This window comes from Thermobia domestica, chromosome 13 (genome assembly GCF_964235325.1).
Source record: "Thermobia domestica chromosome 13, izTheDome1.hap1.1, whole genome shotgun sequence".
Lineage (NCBI taxonomy): Eukaryota > Metazoa > Arthropoda > Insecta > Zygentoma > Lepismatidae > Thermobia > Thermobia domestica.
In genome coordinates, this window is record NC_137466.1 from 95758165 (window position 1) to 95784112 (window position 25948).

Consider the following 25948-nt stretch of genomic DNA (forward strand, 5'->3'; position numbering starts at 1 on the left):
TTTTTGATATATATATATATATATATATATATATATATATATATTAGTTTTTTTTACCTATTCTTATCGATTGTAACTTTCCCTCTTTTCTCTTTCACTTTCCAAAATAACTTCTATTACCTCTCTTAGGTAGGAATTTCTACACCAGCAGTTTTTATTTATTTATTTATATTTATTTTTTTGTCTTTATAATTATATGATAATACTTCCAATGTTGTTATTCGTCTATCCGTACTAGACCTAAAATGTCTTCACTGGTTTTAGGTTGGACCCAATTAATTTTCTCAATTGTTCTTTACATCCACAATTCGAGTCTCTCATTGTTAATCCAAATTATAATAAGTTACTCACTTAAACAAATTTAAAAAATATTTCTTTTTTGTTTTTCTTTTGGTCAATCAGTCATAAATTTCATAAAAATAAAAAAATATTACAATTATTTTTATTATTATAAACGAATTACTACATGTATCCCATTATTAACCATTAAATTTAACCACCACAGAAAAAATACTTGTTATTTACTACCTCGGACTCCGTGCTCTAGTGGTAAGAGCGTTAGACACACGTCCCGGAATCGATTTCTGGACGGTACACCCCAATTTTCGACGTCCACCCAACGTCATAAGGCACTGAATAAAGGGCGTGACGACCACTAGGTCCAGAAACGTCCTAATACACCTGTTAGAGATAGAGCGACGCCACGCACTTACCGCATGAGTAGTAAGGGCATGGCTTCAGGACACTTTTGTGTCCCTGGGTGTATTACAAAGACCTGGTGTTACATAGGACCACCATTCTGAATTCTGGTAAGGATATCTTGACCCAGCCCCTAAATTCTGGAAGGGGTACATACAACCACCTCCTTAAATTTTGGAAATTGACAAAACTAAAATTTTGATATGGTAGTACAGAAACAGAGAATGTAGCTCTGAAAGCTTGGTTTGGTCTATCTCGTTTCCTTTTATACATAAAAATTTGTTTAAAAATTCAAATTTCGGAGGATTTTTTAAAATCTATTTTATTCCCTTTGATGGAAGTTCATTAGTTTACATAGTTATATAATTGAATATAAGGGTCCATTCCCTCTCATAGATCATGTGTACATTGACGCACCCCTTTCAAACATTTGGAGGAGTACATCGGCCCACCCCTTAAATTCGGGAATTGTCAAAAAATAAATTTTGGCAAATGTTCTCTAGGACTCGAATATACTGTATAACTCTGTAATTTTGGGTGGTCCTCCTTATTCTCTCCTATAGATCAAAAAATTGCCAAATATTAGTATTGCCATGTGTTCACCATGTCATTTTATCTTGTTTGATGAACCTTAAACACGTTATATGGTTATGTGGTTGAGTATAGGGGTCCATTCTCTGTCATAGGATATGGGTACAGTGATATTCCTTCTCAAAACTTGCGACGGGTGTGTTGGCTAACCCTTTAATTTTGAGAATTGTCTTAAAACAAAATTTGGTAAATGTTCTCTAGGACTCGAATATTTAACTTTGTAAATTTGAGTGGTCCAGCTTTTTCTTTTCAATGCCAGAATATTCATATTGTAGTGCTCCACTACGTGCGTTACAACAGTTAATTCTATGGCTTGATGTGCAATCCGCAGGTCATTTTAATGTTATGAAAGTTAGTTTTAAAACAGTTGAGAAATTTATATTGTTTAATTAATTTTATCAGTAGTACCCAGATTATATATCTGTACTTAAGTTAATTTGAAAACATCATTATAAATAGACCATAAACACTCTTTAAGAAACTTATTCTCGGAAATAAAAAAAAGAAAATATATTATTCTGTTATTGAATTAAATACGTATTGCAGTTTGGAATTATCAAACTTCAACGTAATTTATAAAATTTGTGCAGAGAAAGAATCGCAACGAAACAAATTATTGAAGAAATTCTATCTTCAGTGTGAAGTGAACTAGATAACATTGCCTGAATAAGAATTGATTATTTTTGTAATAGAAAGATATGACAAACAAAATGATAGCTTAAATCTTTTAGGCTTGAGGGTCCTATTCCCTCAATAGCACCGAAGCCTTCAGACATGATATAATCTTCATATGGATAATTCTGTCAAAATTATCAGTACTAAACATGCAATAATAGTTGATAAAATTCCCGTACTTCAATAAGTATTGCAGTATGTTTTTAAGATAATGGTAAGTTTTCTGATTATTACTGAATACGTCTTTCTTTTATCTGGATCTTTTGCAATGTATATCAGGTCAAGAAATATTGGATGTGCTGCGGTGATTCATGGGTATCGAAGCGAATATATATCTATCAAGGAATTTCATAGTTATTCTCCAGATTTTCTTAAGGCTATCTAAATAGAACACAAATATGTCTTCTTCGAATTTTAAGAATGTATTAAAGGTGAAGTTAAATATTACATAGTAAATATGAAATACGAATGAATTACTTTGATATGACCGCAGAGGCATATCGCATCTTGTATGAATAGTAGATATTTATTGTATTTTGTGTTTCGTGGAGATAGTCATGCCTATTAACTTATGGAGAATAGGAACTGATTTACTAACGATGTGTATATTATTGTTCTAACATAGTACTTTTGTTCGCTATCGACTTTAATAGCCCACTTGGATCAACAATGATAAACTTATAATCACTCATCATCGCACTTCTGTTACTAAGAATAATATCTACCATCCTACTTCAACTACTGCTGCTGATGTTGTTATGTACCATGTTATGAAATCTAACCTCACATAATCTACTTTTTTATTTTTTTTTCTACTAATATTCATAAATTAAATAAGAAGTATGGAAATTTTATACAAATTGAGATTCATCATAGAAGATACATACCGAAGTTGTCCATAGCTAAGAATTACATCAGAAATCCTTGACTATTATCTTTTGTTTTCTTTTGTATCTGTTTCTTGTATTAATATTAGTTTGGTGATAATATAATATCAATTCTATTCTAAATTTTGATTATTGTCTATTGAGATCTTTATTAATAATTTGTCAATAACGTGTCATGCTGCCCTCTGGATGTTGGCTCCAGTATGTCGTCTTTAAGTCCCAATCCGACGTGTCACACTCGATATCAACGAATCAGGAATGAAATAATCTACAGATGCGTGTTCTTACGATAACTGTCAAATAGAAGTTTTCCGTTGCGCAATACTAGATATCTCGAAAGACAGGAGCTACATACAATGTGATGAACAGTGCTATTACAATATTACCATGTGCTTACCACATGGTCGGTTATTGACCAAATTTATCTTCTTAGATAAGGCTTTCCTACTACGTACGATTATATGGTTGAGTAAAGGGATCTATTCCCTTTCATAAGGCATAGAAACATTGATGCACTCCTCTTAAGTTTCGGGAGGGGTACATTGGTCCGCCTCTTAAATTGGGGAATTGTCAAAATATAAAAATTAGTGAATATTTTCTAGAACTCGAATATATAACGCTGTAAATTTGATTGGTATTCCTTGTTCTCTTTATATGGGTAAAAGAATTGTAAAATTTATAATTTAGAGGTTTTTGACCTACTATATTATCTTTAATGAGGTTTTAGTGTATTATATGCTTATGTAGATGACTACAGGGATCAATTTTCTTTCATAGCACATGGATAAATTGATTCTTTCTTCTCAAAATTTGGGAGGGGTACGTTGACCTACCTCTCAATTTTGGGAAGTGTCAAAAATACATATTGGTAAATATTCTGTAGGCCTTGAATATATACTTCTGCAAATTTGGTTGGTTCTGCTTATCCATTTTATGGATACAAAACCGTCAAAAATATATTGTCAAAAGTTTTTCACACATACTATACTTGGCGGGAATTTTAAATTTTGAAGGGAAACTTGAATTAACATGGGGTGCGAATTTTGAACGTTATGCTTAATGTCCATTAAGACAGATTATAACATTTGATCCACCTTAAATTTTGGAATTGTCAAAAAATAAAAATTCGTAATTGTTCTTTAGGACTCGGGTATATACATTTTGTAAATTTAGATGGTCTAACTTGTGTTCTTTCAAAAGAAAAAAAGTTGTCGAATTTCAAATTTGAGAATTTTTATGCAATACATCATCTTAACACTTTGAAAGTTATGGACAACTCATAGTCTACGGTCGTTGGTATACAAATTAAAGACTTGGAACCTGATCGGTTGATTAAAACAGATTGATATGAAAGAATAACAATTTCACACTTTCAACTTTAGTTGCAACTCATTGGTAGAAAGTTATTCTTGGTGCAATCTGTATGGCTGATTACTTTCAAAATTTGATTTAAATTTTTCCGAACTCATTTTTCCATTTTTTTTCAAAAGTTGTGTTTAAATTTTTAGTTTGGAAATTCTTGTCGATCTTTGAGTCTTTAAAATTTGAGTTTGAAAATTTTTGAACCCTAACATTATAGTTCGACTCATAGTCAAAGACCGTTGGTAGAAAGTTATATTTGGAGCAGTCTCATTGGCTGACCACTTTCAAATATTTATTTATTTATTTATTTATTTATTTTTAGAAAAGGCTTGAAAACTTTTGTATAAGGTTATTCTTGGTGCAATCTGATTGGCTGATTACTTTCAAAACCGAATTCACATTTTTTCAAAACTTTGTGAAAAGTGTTTAAAATTTTAATTTAGAAACTTTTTGTCAATCTTTGAATATTTAAAATTTAAATTTAAATTTTTTTTGAACTCTAGCATTGTAGTTCAACTCAGTCTAAGGCCATTGGTGGAAAGTTACTCTAAAAGAAGTCTGATTGGCTGATCACTTTCAAATATTTGTTTGTTAAAAAAGGCTTGAAAAGTTTTGTATAAAATTTATAGTTTGGAAGTTTTTCAACCTTAGTATTGTAGTTATGATTCATAGTCTAAGGTCATTAGTGGAAAGTTGTTCTTTATGCAATCTAATTAGCTGACCACTTTCAAGTTCGTGTTTATTTTTAAAAAAAGTTTAAAAAGTTAAATAGTATCTGACAAGAAGAAATAGGAAATGAATGACTATTGTATCAGTGGCTGCCAGTGAATTGTGATGTCATCTGGCTGTTGCACTACGAAATGTTGGAGGTAGAACGTAGAAAAACAAATAATGGACTCACTAACTAATCAACACAACTGGCAACTGGCGACTAATCAACATTAAGTAGCATTGAAAGAAATGGACACACTTGATTCGTGGTTTCTCTAGGGAAATTTGAGGCGTACTTGTAAAACGTATCTGGTGCAAATAACATTGTTGTCAAGCTATTCTGTAAACTTAAATTGGGTTTTATCTTCGTAAGTTACCTAGGTATAATATCGCATATTTCTCTTGTTTCTCGGTTCTATTCTGTGTTCTCATTTTCCCCTCTGTTTTGGTTCTGTTTGGTCCTATCACCATCAATTTAATCTCTCATCACATCAAGGTTCCTTTCAAAATTTGAAATGACATGTTATACAGATGAAAGATAAATTTCTCTCCCTTAAGACTGTCCAAATAAATTTCCACAAGTGACATTACTTTGTTGTAGGGAAGCATATTAGTAGTTTCTTATAATATGATTCTAAATACTGACTTATTTATATTCGACTTTCAAATAAAAACGAGCCATTCTATTGGTAGGCTTCTCTACCTAGCAGTTAGCATACCCATGGAATTTCCGCTCCTCTTTTTAAAATATGAATACGTCAAATGAATTCTATTTGTTGATTTCTAGTATTATAATTTCAGAAATTTTATCTACTGCCAAACCTACCTCGTTCATCAATGAAAATCCTGCTGCGTTGCACGATCATTGCAACGACCAAAGCCTTTAACTTCTGAGATAGGAGAAAGCAGACTTAGCATTCACTCCAATGGTCCGTGCTGCAGAATCTGGTCGTTGTAATGCAATAGAAATTACTAACTCTGTAATGAATTATCTCCACCGTTTTGAACAATTTAATGGATTTCACAATTAAAGATGTGCAAAAGAATGTTACTTCAGGTACATATGATCAGAATGATAAAAAAATAACGTTCTTCGTTCCATTGCTACTATTACTAATAACAAATATTATTGAAAAATGTTGGTCCTTGCGCGACGTTGCAACTAACATTAGCCGTCACTGTGTTGTATTAGGAAATTTTATAATTAGCGTGCTTTGTTATAACACAGATAGCAAAAATGACTTGCAACAAACTTCCAACAGATTTGCAATTCAAGTCTGGCAAACTTGCAGCAGACTTGTGATGCAAGACTGCAAGTTTGATGAAAGTTTAATGCAAACTTCCTAGTTGACGCTCTTCGAACTTGCTTGCACTGCAAGTCTACAGCAAGTTTGTAATACATCTTCTGCAATTATACACGGTGTATACTTGCATTGCAAGTCTACAGCAGGTCTTCAGCAAGTGAGTGTAGTAAGTCTTCTGGAGGTATATACTTGCATTGCATTGCATGCCTTTTACAAACCGAACATTTACTGTATACGGACAATCACACAGTATATTTTTCTAAACAACTTCGTCAAACAATACACGTTTAAAATATAAATTATCTCTACATACTGAATACTTACGTAATTATCTTAATTATCCACTTGTTTTAATGCTTCACACACTTCGCACCTACTACAAATGGCGGCATGGCGGGGAGATTTCTAAGATTAGACTTTCGTGCCACCTGTTGGTAGAAACTAGAACTGACACACTTGCTACAAAGTTGCAGTAAGCCTCGAAAGCAAGTAAATTCTAGCAAGTGAAAATCAAATTACGACATTTACGGGTAACTCTTTCAAAACGCCTGCAGCAGGTGTACAGTGTACGGAAAGTCTAGCAAGCTAAAATCAAATATACTGAAAGACTTGCTGCAAACCAACATGCAATTATGGAACAGATGAAGAAGGCATTTGGTCAAAATAGCATAGATCTATGTATGTAAATATTTGGAGATGAATAACTTCGTATCTATATGACCCATGCACTGGTGCATAAAAGAGACGCCGACTTCTGTATTTACGTTAGATATACATGAGAATTACTCCAAAGCTTTTATGATTACAACAAGATATTTATTTTTCCATCAAATAATGTAGGGCTTATACGTAGACTCGTAGTAAGAAATTTAGTTATGTAAAATTTTAGGGATGCGCACGAGACAAGATTTGTGGCTGTCTCGTCTCGAAAATGTGCTGCAAAGGTGATGTCTCGACTCGAAAAATGTATACAGAGTATTTCCCTATTGAAAGAGCCGTGTCTCGACTCGAATTTTGTCAGGAAAATCCTGTCTCGACTCGTCTCGTGCGCATCCCTACAAAATTTATTGTTATAGGAGTATACAGAGTGTTTTCCGATCTAGATTTATGTTGTTTAATTTCTGGATTTCAAATTTTATTAACTTTTTTTATATTTTGAGTTCAATTCTGAGAACGAAAGTTGTAATTATCACATAAGAACTTATATTTTATTGTTTCTTTACCTTGCTTAGAAACAGTCACAGTGCAATATTTGTTCAATTTATTGTGTTCTTTTCCTCCGCTGTCTGTCCTACATAAACAAAGTTCATCCGATAATTCATACGATGGAGCTTTGTTAACAGAAGAATAGAGTTTTTTAAAGTTCAACGTTAACAAAACAGTGAAGTCGTATGAAAGATAAGGTCATGGCGAAACTGATTGTGACGTCTAAAAAAAAAAACTTGGAATTTGACCAACCATTATAGTTATGGACGAGGTCGACTGAGAAATTGGGCGTGATCAAGTCCTTTTTTTTTTTAATAAAATTCTCGTGGATAACCCTAAGGCAAATGGTCATTTGCTTTCGACTGAAGTTTTCTTAATGTTATTTGTGTATACTTTTGTATTCGCAATCTATTATTGAGGTAAGTAGCTCTAGTTATTCATGAATTCATAATATAGACCTACTTGGCATAAGTCTTAGTTCTATAACGCCATAAATTTTCAAATCAGGTTCTTTAGCTTCTAAACGTCGAGAAATAAATATGTATGTCGTTTAGTTGTAAAATCGTTCAGAGACTCGAAGTACGTATGTACAAGCAATACTGGTTTTTAAGTTATATAATAAGATGAGCTTCCTCGTGGCTCCATGGATATCGTACTTGCCTTCGTCGCGGATGACCTAGGTTCGATTCCTGGTGGTTGCTTATGTGGTTCGAATCCTACGTTGAGCTGTAGGTCCATGTCTTCTATAGCAAAGGTGTTGAATGGGATGTTAAATTTGAACCAGTAAGCAAATCAAATCCAAGTGGATCGTGAGATGGGGGTTGTATAAATAATACATTTGGTCAAAATAGAATGTCTCTATGTATTTGGAGCAATGATGAATTCAAAGAGTAGCCTGGGGAAAATTCCACCTGGGGCATATATTTAATCGTGCCAGTATTTTAGCAGTATAATTTCACCCTCTGTGTATTGAAATCCCCTCCCCTTCCGGAAAAAATCGTTTGAAATCGTTATTAATTTGGAGACTGGATAACTTTGTACCTAAGTGATTTATGCATTGTTCTTGATATACTTGGACCTTCACTTGAACGGTATAATATTTTACTGCTTTTACATTTCAGGCTTACGCATTTCATGGTACCGTATAAAGTAAAATAATCAGCTATTAGATTTATCAATTAGTCTATATATGCATTGTCTAATTATCTTAATGTTTGATTTATTTGACTATCAGGTTTATAGCACAAGGATTTATAATCGGTTAGTTAAACACTGACATCTGCCTAGCTCACACATCAAAACGTAGCAGCCGGATCATAAAGTAGTAATCTGTCGTGATTGGTAACTGAACCCAAAACACAAATACGTTAGTCCTAAATCTTTCTTTTAGCTAACTAAGAATTATATAATACTATCTTACAACTATTATGGAAATTGCATGTTCGAAAAGATTTTTAAAACTTTCCTATTTAGTTAGCATACGTGTCTTCAGCATGAATGACCTTGGTTTGATTCCCGGTGGGAGCCCATATTATTTGGATTCCATGTTAAGCTTTAGATCCACTTCTCATGCAGTGTCTGTGCTAAGAAGGACGTTGAACACCAAAGTAAACAACCAACCAACTGTTTAAAATCATTAAAGTTAGTACATATACTGTGTACCTATGAAATTTTTATTTTACGTATTATTGTTATTTCTTAAGTTTATAAATTTTATTTCTGTAGAATCAATAATCATGAAAATTTTATTTAGTCAATGACACTTCGAAACTGTTCATTAGCAGGGGTAGAAATGGATCTGAAAAGATAGGGAAACGGATGACGTCTCGCCGTCCCCCGTGATTATCTTTGCCCGTTGTAATTTTTAGGAAGTGGAGGGACGCCGCAGATATGTCTTGGAAGTGGGGGATCGACATCTTCCCGCGTTCCCTTTCACTTTTACCCTTGTCCATTGGACTATTTTAATTCTCAATTATTTGCCTACAAAGATAGATGTGATTCGTCTGGTTATGCATCTTATATGAATGACTCTTTTAATGAATCTAACCGATAGCAACAACGAACGAAATGTTTTTTAGCGCCATAAAAGTAAGATTTTTTTATCAATGTTCTCGGAATCTACGCATCAGAATTTATCCTTAAGCATGTGATTTTGTTAAGCTTGATGTGATCTATCAACTGATATATGTGTTACCTTTGGACTGTAATTTATTTAGATAGAAATTAAAGTTTTTGAGTTAATTGAAATTATCATACTACGTACTGTCGTCTTGCTAGTGTCATAATGAATAGCTTCATAAAAATATAGTCCAATATCTATTTCATCTTATCATATAATTTGTTTTTCTCAATTTTCTCGAAAACTATCCATGATCTTTAAGCTGACGTATACCATTTTGTTCTAGTCAATGAGATCTATCATATCTGAACTTCGGACAGTTATTTTTTTTTTCATTAAAAGCTAATAATATTGTAGAAGCACTGTAAGACTATTCACGCCTAGGGCAAATCCATCGAGTCATTACCCATGATGTGATTGCGCTGATTGATGGTCTTATCGGGAAAACCGACGAATCACAAGGAAAAAACTTGTTTCCAAGTCGGAATTAGCCATAACTTAGAATTGCTTATGTCTTATCGCTTATGCTTATTGCTTATGTCTTACCGTTGCATACCACGAGGAACAGTATGCGTTTCTGTCCCGTATCGTCACAGGGGACAAAATACGGTGCCATCATTTTGACCCCGAGAGCAAATGGCAAAGCCAAAAATCGGAACACCCCAATTCTCCCCTGCCAAAGAAATCCAAAGCCGTTCACACAAATTCCGATAAAGGTCAGGATGATCTTCTTCGACTGTAGGGACTCTCTGCTTGTTAACTACCTCGAATGTGGGGCCACAATAAGCAAAAAGCGCTATAAAGACTCTTTGCAGAAACTGAGACGCGCCATAAAGTCAAAGTGCCCTGAAATGCTGTCAGACGGAATCATCTTTTTGCGTGATAGTGCCCGTCCCCATACTACTAATCGATGAGGGGAATACTTCAGAGCTTTGGCTGGGAAACACGTCAACATCCTCCTCAACCAGATCTTTCCGCTTGTGATTTTCACATTTTTTGGCTACCCGAAGAAAGACATTCGTGGACGTCAGTTTCAGTCGGACGAGGAAGTGCAAGAATGGACGAGGTGGTTGATCCGTCAGCGACCTAACCTTTTACAAGACTGGAATTGATCGTTTCCTCTCCCAGTGGGATAAATGACTTAACGCGTCTGGCAATTACTTTTGAATTTAAAAAAAAATCCATTGGTACTTTTTCGCGTGTTCTGTTTCCATTTGACTGACCTTCATAAATAACTCAGCTCCTGTATGACTTCTTCTTCTCCACTAAGATAAAGGCAGTTTATACAATATCTTCTTTCTGTCGCGTGTTCCTGTCGTGTCTGATAGTCCTGAAAAGTGTAAAAAGGAGAAACAGATCAGGAAATTTTAGAAATCAAATAATAAATATATGGCTAGCGCACACCTTTGGTGCACAGGGTGGAATGTTCGATTTTCAATGGGAGAACATTGAAAGCGTTACTGCAGTCCGGATTCCACCTTAAACTGTATGTGCTTATGAACTGTAGTGTCTCGGTGCTGAAGAGGATCGCTAAACTTGAACAAACAAACAAGCCATCCTACAAAGTTATTCATTCATTATTATTATTATTATTATTATTATTATTATTATTATTATTATTATTATTATTATTATTATTATTATTATTATTATTTGAATATTGAAATATTCCCTCCCATGTGTAACGAATGTTGCAGTGGAAGCTGATATGCAATAACGGCATTTATTCTGTTAACCCTCGCCAGCTTTTCAACATGACAATAACGACTTAAAGAATAGATTAGGTTAGGCTAGATTAGATTTAATTTCGTCCACTTACGTTAGCACATTGGTTTAGCCCAGCGGGGCTTATTGAAACTTGACCCGCAACAACTGCCAAATTGACTGTAATGATTTGCATTTTGTATTTCAGAATATTGAAAATAAATATGATTTCCAGGTAATTATTTGCAACATATACAGCATGTTGAACGCTACAGTAAGGTTAAGTTGGTTTCCTTAACTTTATTTTCTTTTCTAACGAACTCTAACACTGATAAAGCTTTCCAAAGTATAACAAGTCAGGATTAGCTACTGATAATTAGAATTGAGCTCCTTCTGGTACTTACGGGTGAAAACTGGTTGCAAACATTAAATCTTCAACATTGACGACAATGTATTCAGCCAATTACTGTCAATTAAGTAATCTCATTTTTCGTATTTCCTAACCATACAAGTTAGCTGTTGGAACAATGTATATTATTATAATGTACTGTTATATTTATTACAAAGTAAAATACATGTAATTATTGTTAGAATACGTGGTACGCTCAGGGAACAGCTGAAAAGTTTCCAAAATTATGATGTAGAACTGTAATGAAAAGAATGCCGTAACATAATCAGTAAAGCAGTGGTGCCCACCCCCCTCATGTCCATGACGCACCCCCCTCATGTCCATGACGCACCCCCCCCTCAATTGTCTATCCGTAGGTGTTCTTCCATGAAAAAAAAATCTTTTCGATTAATTTTTACACTCCCTCAAACTTATTTATATAGATTTTCAACCCCCCTAAATATTTCAATGACGCAGTTTGCGTCATAGCCCCCCCTTGTGGGCACCCCTGAGTAAAGCATCCAATCAGCAACAAAACGATCAAAATGTGAACATTTACAATGAAAGTACTACACAACAAAAGTAATTAAATTAAACTCTAAGAGTGGCTTATTCAAGAATTCCATTATTTTCGTATTGTACCAATATTAACATTTAATAGTACTTTTTTTTTTTTTTTTTTTTTTTTTTGCATCTTCAGTAGAGATGCGTAGATAGGTATTCGCGTAAAAGAGTAAAGCTTCATATTGATTTCCTCTCATTTGTTTTTATGTACAAATATTTACAATTTTACTAGATGAAACTGGTTCTGTGAGTGATAGCCTCATTTGACTTATGGGTCACTATAAAATTTATCTAATGTTATGACCTTAAGAAAGGAATGAGAGAGAAAAAATCAATTCAAGATGGAAGTTATCATTTTAGCAATAGGATAAATTGTGTCAAAATACATATTATTTTCTTAAAGTCATCTTACTTACAAGAAATGATTATCAGGAGGTGAATATTAAGAGGTATCTCATGTATTTCCACGTCAATCTAAACTACAAGTGGAAGTGAAAAAGTAAATGGACTTTTGAGAAAAGGTACATTTATTCTAATGATAGAAAACTGAAACATACATTATTTTTCTACATAATCTCCCTACTCTTCAACGCACTTTTCCCAACGTTTTACAAGTTTTTTGATTCCGTCGAAAAAAAAATGTTTTTCGGTTGCACCTCTGACAATTTTGCATCTCATCAATGACTTCTGCATCGAAAAAAATTAGTAAAATCACATCATTAAAATTTCGATTCGTTTCAGAGAAAAAAGGAAAGTTACTTTCTATATAAATCAATTGGCTAAAAAGTAAAGATAGTAGTGGCTCAGTGGTCGAGTGCTTACCTCTAGTGTGTGGGATCCCTGGTTCGATTCCGACCAAGTAATTTTGTGGCGGATAACATCGTGTCCATGGGTTTTAAAGTGCTACTCTCGGGGTTTCCTTCCATATTCTCATTCCACCAACGCTTCCATCATCATTCACTTGCGTTAATTATCCCTCTCCCTTAACCTAAAGGACATAATCCTGGGATTTTAAACTGAAAGCTGTTTTAAAAGTTCCTGGGACGTTAATCTGAAAGATGAACCGGATTACAATCAAATTGGCTACGAAAATGCTATAATTATTAAATCTTACGAAAAAAAGTACTATTAAATTAGACACTTTAAATTAAGTTGATTTTTGGGTACATTCAATATGGTTTTATTATATAAGTATAATTAAAACTCAATTCAGAAGTATAATCAAAATCCATTAAGCAAAGCGCTCGAAAGAAACGGAAAAACATTAATTAACTTGTATACGAACTGCATTACATAAGAACTAATGAACACGTGATTATAACGCAGTTTTCTTTTCTGATACGGAAGAAAGGCAATTGACTTTGTGAACTTCAGAGATTATGTGATAAGTAATTCCACTAACTAACTAACTGCTTCAAACGAATTACGACAATGCATGTTGACTGGTTTTACTAGACATGTAAATTTTGGGGCCCTTTATCTTGTAGATCTGGAGAATCAATTTCTCTTTTGGTATTATTTTATCTTTTATGTTACACGTGTATTCTTAAATTATGACGTCTCGTTATTTACAATTAATCAGCTTACTTCAACAATATATACAGTACCTAATATTTGATATTAACTATTACATTTATATTTCTTGCACTATACTCTCACAATGTCCAATCTGTATATAAACATTGTTTGCAACTGTAACAAATACAGTGATAGAGCGCTTACCTCTGGTGCGTTGGGTCACTGGTTCGATCCCCGACCAAGTGGGTTTGTGGTGGACAACATCGTGCTCGCGAGCTTTCTCGGGGTACTCCCGTTTCCTCAAACTTTCTCCCTCTACCGATTCTTCCGTTATTATTGACTTCCTTTAATTATCGTCTCCTTTATCCTCAAGGGCATAAACGTTAGACGTTGAACTCAAAAGATTTCATTTTTGTAAGAAAACATTTAGGAGAAACCAATTGAAAACTTTGTTATTATTAATGAGTTCTTAGTTACGTCACTATCGTAGCATTGTATGTCGTTCTTCTATATAAATAGTGTGTTTATTATTATTACGCAAGTGGACCTTATGATGTTGAAAAGTTAATGCGTATGTCCGTTACTCCACACGATAACAACTCTTAACCGAAACTGAATTTTTGACTACTTTTATTTCAATAGATAGATACACCGATTACCTCAGCCGAATTCGTTAACGAAGATAATACGTTAATATCTGAACGGGTGACGGTAACTTACGTCCTTCCGTTACGTCACACGACAACTCTTAAACGAAAGCGATTTTTTAAATTATTTTTCCTTTTTGTCATAGGTAGCTAGAGCAAGTGTCTCGATGGAGTTCGTTAATGGAATTAATCCGTTAACATCAAATGGATAACTGCGACTTTAATGGTTACTATCCATATTCAATTTTCTACTATTGAAACAAAGATGTATAATTGTAGAATGCTAAAAAAAGTTGCATATCAAACAATCAGAGGATAGCAAGCATACTCCAGTGGCTGACATCTACCGGACGAAATTGAAACTTCTAGGCGTGATCCTCTTTACTGTCTTTAGCAGAGTTTATTTAATTTTTTTCTATTAAATTTTATCTAAACACTGCGTAAAACCTAGTGTGAAGTTTGGGTAAAACACAAATTAGCAGAATGGTGGACAAATACCGTATGGGGGGTTTTCTCGGGGTTCTCCCGTTTTCTCCCATATTTTCATCCCATGATTTCCTTCTTTTCCCAACTTCGCCTTCTCCTTTAGCCCACACAGCATAAACGTTGGACGTAAATCTCAAAGTTTTCATTTCATTTCTTTCAAATCAGCAGAAGCAAAAATAGTTCGTAGAAAACGTTATAAAATTAATAAATAATGTTTGGAGGAGAAATGTTTCGTAGACTTATAAGTCTACATCATTTTGAAATTGTTAAATGACTGGATTTATTGCAGGCGATTAACATTTCAAGATATTCTTGGTGGTCAAAATGGACAGGTATAGCATACCAGTACGGTAGTATATTAAAATGCCAAAAATCATACCAGTTGTAAAAAATGATGTCCAAGTATACTTTCGTTTCTAGTTGATATTATACTAAGTGAATTGAATAAAGTAAGTTTTATTGACCAGTATTGACAGAAACACTTATTTAAAGTTGTCAGATCTCACGTTTTCCCCATAAGTTTTACGTTTTTCTGACATATTTTACTATGAGAAACCATATGTAAATATCACATATCACTTAACTGGGGTTACGGTGGCTCAGTAGTAGAGCGCTTATCTCTGGTGCATGGGGTCCCTGGTTTGATCCTCGACCAAGTAAGTTTGTGGTGGACAACATCGTGTTCGTGGGTTTTCTGGGAGTACTCCCGTTTCCTCCCACATTCTTATTCCACCAATCTTTCCATCATCATCATTCACCCCCCTTAATCATTCGTCTTCTTTAACCTAAAGTGCATAATCGTGAGACGTTAAACTCAAAGATTTTAAAATCCTCCTTGTTTTCACTCTCTCTCTCTCTCTCTCTCTGGCAACAGTAACCTAATTTTCTTTTACTGATGGTTTTATTTATTTGTTTATTTATGGTTTTAGAATACCAGTAGTAATTTGTTTCCGAACTGCCCACTGGGTCCTCTTCGTGATCAAGTGGCTAATCCATGTGATTTCGAGGGTCCGCGTGCTTCTGAGTTTGATCTAAATAGGTACTCCGACGATTTAAATTGGTCACTATTCAAATCCACAAACTGTGTTGTTCTAAAATCGAATTCTAAAATCATATTGAGTTAAACAAGCAGAGATTAAATAAGGAAATGCATGAAATGAAATAAAATATTTCAGTTTTACGTCCCATGATTATCCCGTGTAGACTAAAGAAAATGGTGATGAAGAAAAATGAACGAAATGGTGGAATGAAGGAAGTGAGAGGAAACGGGAGAACTCCGAGTAAACCCACGCACACGGTGTTTGTCTACCACAAAGTTCATTTATCGTGAGCAGGGATCGAATCGGGGGCCCTACGCACCTGAAGTGAATACTCAAGCACTGAGCCACCGCGGCCACCCCCTTAAATTTTCGTAACTCTTCATACATTCGTACCATTCCTTACCAGAGAAATTATTGATCTACTCTAAAGATTTGATCCTACATTCAACTGTACTTTTTCCTTTCTTATACATGTGCAATGTCATTTTTTCTGAGAATATTTGTAGCAGCACTTTACGATTACTTATAGCATTTTCTGGTGTAAAATAACACAGGTTCAATACTGTAGAGACGTAATGTCTCATAGTATTTGACCGCTCACAACTTTGGACCCCTCCTAACAAAAATTCCTGGGTACGCGCCTGACCAGAAGCGAGTATTATAATTCTACCGGGAATCGATCTCGGCATATGATGTACAGAAAGCATGCGCGTCATCCACTCAGTCGCGAAGGGACAATTAATTCATAAAAAAAATATAGAATAGGTCAGAAGTCAACTTTGTTTTTTTAAAAATGTATGTTATGCTTCATAAGCTCTAAAACTACAAAATTAGTGTTTCCTATTGAAACGATAAGTAAAATATTTTATAAAGTTGTCTATACCCGATCACAACCTCTGCAGTATCAAATCCCCATATAACGCGTCTGCTCTACAGACAAGAAGCGTGTTGTGTTATGTATGGAATTAAAAGTTATTTTACGTTCATCCATTTCTTATCACTGGTAACATCGAAAAGTCAAGGCTTTTTGTCTTCTCCGACCATAGAATTGGCAATTCTTCAAGTGACCTGTTTCGTATTTATTTTTTATTTGCCAGTGTTTTATTTTGTCATATTTTTGTTTTCTTATTAGTGGTAAACTCATGAGTTTTCATTTCAATTCACAACAAGTTGTCTTGAGTAAAGGAGTGCTTCAATACTTAGTCAGTGAATGGCTGCTTAGAAGTGAATTAACCTCTCCCGTTTGTTTGTGTAGGAAGAAACGTATCGATTTCACTTCAGGATATCAAGCAGATAAAAAGAAAGGTAAAATATTCATATATACTGTATATATGTAGTCATTTTTTATATAAAACTAGAGAATACATGTGTGGTTTTTGAATAGAAAAGGTAGTATAGATCGTTGCAAAATATCATCCCTTGTTTACTACGTCAGTCTGTGTACACGGTAATAACAGGCCTAAGTTATGTAAATATACGAATAGCGCTTCAAAATCCTCGGAAGAAATACCCAATTCTTTGAACTGTATAGCAAGAAGCATATCTCTAGCTTCATGTCATTTTTCGCTGTTGCACTCTATTCTGTACCTACGTGACCAAAACAAGTCAAGGGACTGATTCTCGAGTCAAAAGGATAACAAGATATGCAACCAAACGTACGGACATCAATGAAACAAACACAGGCTGCATGTAAAATACGTTTGATTCTTTTGTCTTAGAATGCAAACTGAGGGCAAGCGTCACCTTCAATGAAACTGTACGTTACTTAAAATATTAATGAACTCAAGTAACTACTGTTTTGATTGTAATAGTCGGTGCTTCTCTTGACTTGATTGATCCTTAGTTACTGTAGAACAATGTTACCCACTGGTGCACGATGTAATAGTGATCTCGAATTCTTACTTGGTGATCCGCAGTAATGGGAATGTTTATTATTAAACTTCGGTAAATAGGCTAGTAGTCTGCCATCATCCGGGAGTCAGCCAAGTAGCACGCTTCTCAGCAAACGAATTGCAAACAGTGATGCCAAACTGCAACGTTATAAAAACCCATATTGAGAGGCAAAAGGTCCCATTTTGCCTCTGAATTTCCCACGTTATAGCTACTAATTACAAATATGATATAGGTATAAAATGAAAAATAAAGTTTTTGTTTATTACACTCATTTTTTACAATATCTGCATAAATTTTCCGTAAATTTATATCTTCTATCGTGGTAAAATAGTTGATGAATAAATATATTCCTTAGTCGAAAACAAGTACCGTATATTCTATTGTCAGAAATGCAGTGTTCATATCACGACTTTGTGCTAGTAGCTTTCACTGACTGAGAGTAAAGATAGTGTGATAAACTTCGTTCTCCACATATTTTGTGCGGATGTCCTGTTTTGAAAGTTGATTGTTTCTCATTTGGTATTTTCCTTCTTCCTTTCATTTGTTTCTTTATTCTTTTGTTTCCTTTTTTCATTTCTCGAATACCCGAGTATCAAATTATGTTTTCTGGTGCTTGGTTTTTGAGCACAGCATATAATTAACACAATTCATAAACCACTCCCCCACTACTTCTTTACCCTTAGCAAAGGGAGGGTTTCCTCCGTCAGAGAGTGGCAGAGATGGAACCGGAGTATATTTCGCATATTTTCCGAGAGCACACTTGAGCTATTCTACTTCAACTGTGCCCCTTCTGGCGCTGCTGTCGATATGTGACTTCCCGTACCTCCCTCGAAAGAGGAGGGACAAGTTGCTGCGTCCGAGATCTTTCAGTTGTTGAATGCGGGAACGTTGCCACAATGAATAATTTCACGGACTTCGGTGAGCTCTGCCTTACTAGCCACTCTAAGTAGTATACGATCTTCACTCGTCAAGACCAAACGACTGAATGACAAATTGGAAACACAGCTAAGATCTTCACTTCTTTTCCCTAAGCAAAGGGAGGGTTTCCTCCGTCAGAGGGTTTGCGGGGGTGGGGCCGAAGTATTTTTCGCATATTTTCCGAGGGCACACCTGAGATAGACTCTAGCATATACTTTCCCGACAGCAAAAGAAGTAATTCGTCCAAATACTTCAAATTTGATGATCAACACTTATCTCACATGAAAAAATCCTATACATGTTGCTCTTTATCCCTTTCCAAAAATATAACGTAAAAAATCCCACAAAATGGGATTTTCCCACATGTTGGCATCACTGATTGCAAACAAAAGTTTTCTGATTTGAAATACCATTTAGTGGAAGAATTAATTTTCGGAAATAAAACCTGCCATGCATGCATGTAAATTTTTTTTTTTTTTTTTTTTTTTTTTGCTGTACACAAACTTAAATAAATAATATCCTTAATAGGAAGATTAACTTCACAATACTTTTAGCTGTAATAATGCTATTCAGGCCCGCAACCAGAGAGACTAGGAGTTTAGCCCCATAAAGTTTCTTTCCCCAGATCAGAATGCATCATTATATGCTATACAAAAGTACAATTTAGTTATTTGTAAAAGATGATTTATTTTAATTTCATTTTAATCCTTTAAAGACAATACGAGATGAAGAAATGTAAACATCTAGGAATGAATGATAGAGAGGCTAGAGGTTTACTCCTTTTCAGAAAATGTTTAATACAAATTGATTGGTAATTCCTTAATGATATCGCAAGCAAGTGGAATGACAGCAGTAGCGTACCCATAAATTTTGTTGGGAGGGTCCAATATCACTAGCCATTACGTCTATGTATTATTGAACGGGTATTATTCTGCACCCGAAAAGACGATAAGTAATTGTAAACTATATTTTCACACACACACACACACACACACATACACATATATATATATATATATATATATATATATATATATATATATATATATATATATACAGTGGCGGATCCAGGATATGATCAAGGGAGGGGCTAAACCATAATTTGCCGTTTTATCCAGTGTAAAGCAGAATTAAAGCCCATTTTATCCAGTGTTAACCTGAGCGTCAAGGGGGAGCTATAGCCCCTTAGCCCCCCTTGGATCCGCCCTTGTATATATATATATATATATATATATATATATATATATATATATATATATATATATAATATTGCTTTTATGAGAGGAAGACTACAGATCAGATTCATGACACAAATAAAGGAAAATATTCGAGAACTGTAAATTTACCCATGCAAGGAGGTAAATTAGGGGACAAGTAAAAAGTTACATAAATTATAGTTACGTAACTTGTTTCAAAATGTTTAGGACACTTCCAGTAAACATAGAAACTTGAAATTTGGTAACAACGTGGAAATTGTTTCTTAAATCTATTATCCTACAAAATGACTTCCACAAACTCACACCAAAATGTCTTTCTCTGGTCTCGGAACTTCAGTGGGATTACTTCTATGTTTTCCATTTCCGGATAACCATATTTTGCAGTGGCGTAACTAACGGGCTCGCAGGGCCCACAGTGTGGGAAGGCCCAGTACATAAAGGGCCCATTTAAATTTCGAAGATTAACTTTATGATGTACAATAAAATTATGTGATGTGGCAGCTATATCTTATCTTTCACAAGGGCGCCGATTTCTTTGGGGGGGACACTCAGATGTGTGTTTGGTTGCAGACAAAGGTCTAAGAAGGCATATATGAAGCTTTAAGACAAATTGAATTCAGATTATGCCAAATATTGTATAAATCATTCGTTAAAAACATATAACAATAAAAAATACCTGTAAAAATACATATTCATAAAAATACATGAGGGCTCCCACAGCACTCCCCAGAATCGGCGCCCTTGCACCTGAGCAATTATTCAGTAAATTAAAAGCGAACAAAACATACGCCTTATGTAGTGCCGTTTTGAAGTAGGTTTAGCGTCATACTAAAGACCTGACTACTGCAGAAAACATATTAGTCGAACTCTTTAATATGGCCCTAATCACGCGTCAGAAAGACACTGCATAAGGCCACAATGTTCAGTAAAATATTATGACCATTTGCTACTTTTTTTTTTTAATGAAATCGTTGGACTGATGTAAGGACCACGAGGAACAGCACAACCACTCGCCGGACAGTGACAAGAATCTCCTCGATTAATGAGGGTGGTGCTTGTGCGTTCAATGGGAAAGGGCTGTGGTATATAGGCAATATGCTTAATAGGATTGTCAAACGGCTGGAAACGGCATTTCGGAAAACAGCACGAGTTGTCGGGTTTTCGTGATCTGCCGTGATTAGTGTCTTCCAAAGCTGAAACCATCATCAAACTAAACCGCAATTTGGTCGGCTACATTTCATTAAAACTGTCGGAAGTCGTAAATTCTTGAGATTGGTACAACAGCATAGGGCAAAAATTAAGGCACGATTAATAATAGATTTTAACAGACTTCAGCAATGGACAAAGCACGAGTGTGGCTGAGACCGCAGTGCAGTACATTGTTAGATATGGGCCTTTGCATCTGGTGTCCCACACGGCATAGTCGATAGCAACTGGAATGGCCGCGTACAAATCGTCATTGGACCGCTAAGCAATAGCACACATCGCATGATCCGATTAATCAGATACTGCCCTCATGACGTCAATAGGCAGGTCAGAATCCGTCGTCTTCCAGGGAAACAGCTGCTCGAGACGTGTAGAGTAGGATGATGACAGGCCACTGGTGTGCATTATGATTTAGGGAACCTTCACTTTTCATCCATGAGCCCAGTATTGCCTGTGGAGGCCACCAGAAAGGCTCCCAGCTATCGGCCGGTCATTGCTGATCACGTACACCTATTGAAATCGGACATATTTCCAGCTGAGAATAGCATATTTCATCAGGACAACGCTCCTTGTCACAAGGCAACGTTGTACTGCAATGGTTCGAGGAGCACAGTGCAGAATTTCAATTGTTATAATGGTACCTCAACTGACCCGATCTTAACACAACTGAACAACTTCGAGATGTCAGAACGTAAGATCCGAGCTCATCGAATTCCTTCCCGGAATTTAAGATAACTAAGTTACTTTTATGTGAAGATGTGGAGCTCCATGCCTCCAGCCACCTACCAAATCATACTAAACCTCATTGTTGCCGTCCTGCGAGCCATAGGTGAACATATCTACTATTAATAAATAGTCAGTACGTGGTCATAGTGTTCTGGCTGGACAGTGTGTATTTGTAGCATAGTGTTGCAGATGGTTGACCTTTTTCTCAGTTTGACTATTGAAAACCTAGAAAGTCACCACACGGATATTGACAAAATAGTAAACGAGTTCTTCTTCGCAACAGTTCACTTGTTTGGAAAGTTATAAGCAGGATCCAGAAGTTTAGCTGAGTTTTGATATTTCTGAATATTTTATGTTAATTTATTTATCAAGAAGCTGCTTCTGTTACGAAAATATTTAGTTTCATGCAATTGTTTAATAATAATAATAATAATAATAATAATAATAATAATAATAATAATAATAATAATAATAATAATAATAATAATAATAATAAGTGCATTTTTGTATTATCTGAGCAAGTAATGACTGACTAGATGGAACATCCGAAGTCAAAAATACGTTCTCTATAAATTTTACGTGTCTTTATGAACATGGAAGAGGGGGGCCCTTTTGAAATTTCTGCGGGGAGGCCCATGCGCCTTAGATACGCTACTGGTGTTTTGCATATAATTATAGCATGCAAGTTTCAAGACTTCAAAAGAAATCTGTAATAATGATGGAAATATTTCAGTCTCTACACATATTCTTCGAAATAGAGTTTCGCAAAATTCCTTCTTGCTCATATTGTAGGGAATATCGGGAACATCTGTACAAATTTTCAACTTTCTAGAGTGAGAACATGTTTAACCTCGCTTCCATTCTCTTAGATGTTGACTTTCACTAAATTCCGTCTTACCCGTGTTCTAGTATCTGAGAACAATATTTGTACAAAAGTTCAAGTGTCTACTCGTCTAGGGTTCAAGGAGAACGATTTTACAGAATTTGAAGTTTCTGTCACCAACTTATTATATTGTATTACAGTGGCGTATTTAGAGGGAGCTTCCGGTCTTAAGTCCCCCCCCCTGAAATCTTACTTACTATATTAAAGTAAATGAAATATCTTGCAGAATGTTCACATTTCCAGAAATAAAGTTAGCAACCTCCCCCGAAACAAAATCGTAAATACGCCACTGTTGTATTATATAGCGCTCATAGGTTGATTTGCTTTTAAAATGTGGACCATGATGTATAATCAGTAATAGCAATCGTATGTGTAAGCATAAACTAAGCTGGCCACGGAAAGACAGTTTTTGGAAATTCTTGATATACTGTACATACTGTGGCCGAAATTAGTGTAACTTATAATTTCCTTTTTCTTCTTTTCTTTCCATGTCGTAAACCAGAGTACGTACTTCATGCACACTAAAGAAGATGGCCGTGAAAGATTTCGACGATTTATTAGAACACGTAGGAGGATTTGGGAAATACCAAAAGCTGCTAGTTGTAATGTTTTTCCCTTTCATGTTGTGTTACACGAGCATCTACTTTGGACAAATATTTTTTGCTCATACTCCTGACCATTGGTGTCGAGTTCCAGAGCTTGAAGACCTGCCCCAAGATGTAAGAATTACCTTCAGTATTCCAATGGAGAACAAAAATGGCCTCTATCAGCACAGCTGCTGCAAGATGTACGATGTCAACTACACAGAGGTAAATCTGAGAAGTATAGAGAATAATACGGGGAAGACAAACGGGGGGAGGGAGGTAATTTTGGGGAAGCAGCTGATTTTTTTAATACCGAAAATAATGGTTTTATGTTGCTTGATCTACATTTCAACACAATAGTCGGTAGTTAGTTGTAGCCACCAGAAATGGCGTGGGTCAATGAAAACTTGACCCATGATCCACTGACCCACCACCCACCGTGATCCAATGTGGTCCACTCCAACCCGCCATCCAGTATGACCCACTCTGACTCGTCAAACCCATCGTCATCAACTCTGACCCATGATCCACGCCCTCCTCTCAACTGACTTAAGAGTTTACACTTGTAATAAAACAAGGCTGTAAAATTATCACTAATCGGAGTTTGAATTTTTACGGTCAATCGTTCAAGCACCGCACTGTTAACAATATCGGTGGATCTGACCTTTACGATATAAAATGGTATAATATTTGTTAAGAGCCATATTAGGCCTATGATAAATTTCAATTTAATTATCATACTGTATACAATTATTTCTTGATGAATTACAGACACTTTTCAGTGGGAAATAGGATGAAATTTGAAAGTCTTAAAATTTGACTGTGTCTCGAAAGCCAAGTAGTAAGTCCTATTGCTATTATTACAATTACAAATATTAATATCTAAAAGTGCATGAAGTTCTTTTTTTCACTCAGTAAGTAAATAGAAACTAATGAAAAAGGAGGAAGAAAGATGGAGGCCTTTAAAGTAAAACGTAGACAAATTCACTAGTGTTCATAAGATCCTGACTGCAATGAACTGAGCACAGTGGGTAGGTGGGTCAGAGTGGTTCGTGGTGGGTTGGTGAGTCATGGTGGATAATGGGTAGCAGTTAGTCGCGCCTGTTGACTCACGACCCACTGGTAAATCTCGACCTACTGACCGACTCTATCTCTGGCTACTACTAAGGACGCTCATCCCCTTTAGCATCGTCACTGGTTTCATCTCTGCCTTTCTTCCCCTATCACTTCCGCTTTCAATGGTGAATCGCCATGGTTTGAAAGTTCATCCTAGTTTCGCAATGTGAAACTATAGTCCGTTGAGTTGATTGGGTTGATTTTGAGTTTAACGTCCCTTTCAGCAGCGAGGCTATATGAGATGGGACCTACTGATTAACGTAGAATCCGAACCACATGAGCTCCCGCCGGGAATCGAACCCGGGTCTCTCACGCCAAAGGTGCATACGCTAACGGCTTAGCCATGAAGGAACTCCAACTATAGTCCGTATTTTCACTTTCTACATTCGTGATGTTATTACCTCCTTTGGTTCAATTTTCTTTTGGGTTTAATGGTTTGGCTTCTGTAACAGAGTTAAATTACTTAAAAAATCATTAAAATAACGAGTGCTCCACTCGAATGTAGACATGGAAATAATTATTTGTTTAGTTTTTCGGGAATTTGTGAATTAGTTAGATGATCAGGAACTCACACTTGGTTATTACCAACAAGATGGGGCCTGGGATTACATCCGAACCGAAATCCAATCGGCGATGATACCAGAGGTTCTGGCAGCCACCTTCAAAAACACGCGACATCGCGTTTAAACGCTTAGATATGAGATTTCCAGCACCTTTTGTCACGACCTTATTTCATTTCACTTCTTATACATACAGGTTTCGCGTGTAAATGCTTTATTTTATTTCCTCTTGTGCTTATTTTTAAAAACCAACATTTTCCAGGTTACCTTCTAGTGGGACACCCAGTACAGTATAATCTTTGGCGTGGGAAACCCAGGTTTGATTAACAGCGGGAGCTTATGTGGTTCGGATACACGTTAAGCTGTAGATCCACGTCTCATATAGCCTCGCCACTGAACGGGACGCTAAACTCACAAATCAAATCAATCAAAACCCAGTATAATCTTATACTTGCACAGGTCCAAACCTATAGCCAGCTGAAAATATGTGGGCAGGGATGAATTTAGGGAATAGCCCGGGGGAATCTCCTCCCCCTCGAAGAAAATTCATTCCCCCGGAGAAACTCCCAAAATTTCAGTCACAAAATGTAGAAATTACTTCACCCAATTATTTGTTTTTATTTCCGTGCACGTGCAGACGAAATCCAATCTCTCAATATACATATAAATGACGCAGACTCATTCTATAAGATAGAATACCAAAATAGTCAATAAAACCTGTATTTCTTAACGCTATGACCGAGTTTGGCACAACATGAAATTCTCAACTGTTGAAGAAAGGTTTGTATTTTAGTAGGTACTATACTCTCGCCCTATATTATATACGTATTAGTAGGTAGCAAGCACTAGCACAGATTGAGATAGGAAAGGAAAGATAGGGAAGATCTTTCGATCATTCCATATGATCTCTGATGTCAGCAGACTTCAGTTCTTGAAAATGTACA

General features: G+C 35.5%; 1 protein-coding gene across 1 annotated transcript in view; it reads left to right on the forward strand.

The window, feature by feature from the left end:
- The window catches only part of LOC145668361 (carcinine transporter-like), a 103409-nt gene that overhangs the window by 40849 nt on the left and 36612 nt on the right, over positions 1-25948 (forward strand). Inside the window, exon 3 of the mRNA XM_081736132.1 lies at positions 23247-23553. Within this exon, the coding sequence (XP_081592258.1) occupies positions 23247-23553 (307 nt within the window). The remainder of the gene's footprint in view (positions 1-23246; positions 23554-25948) is intronic.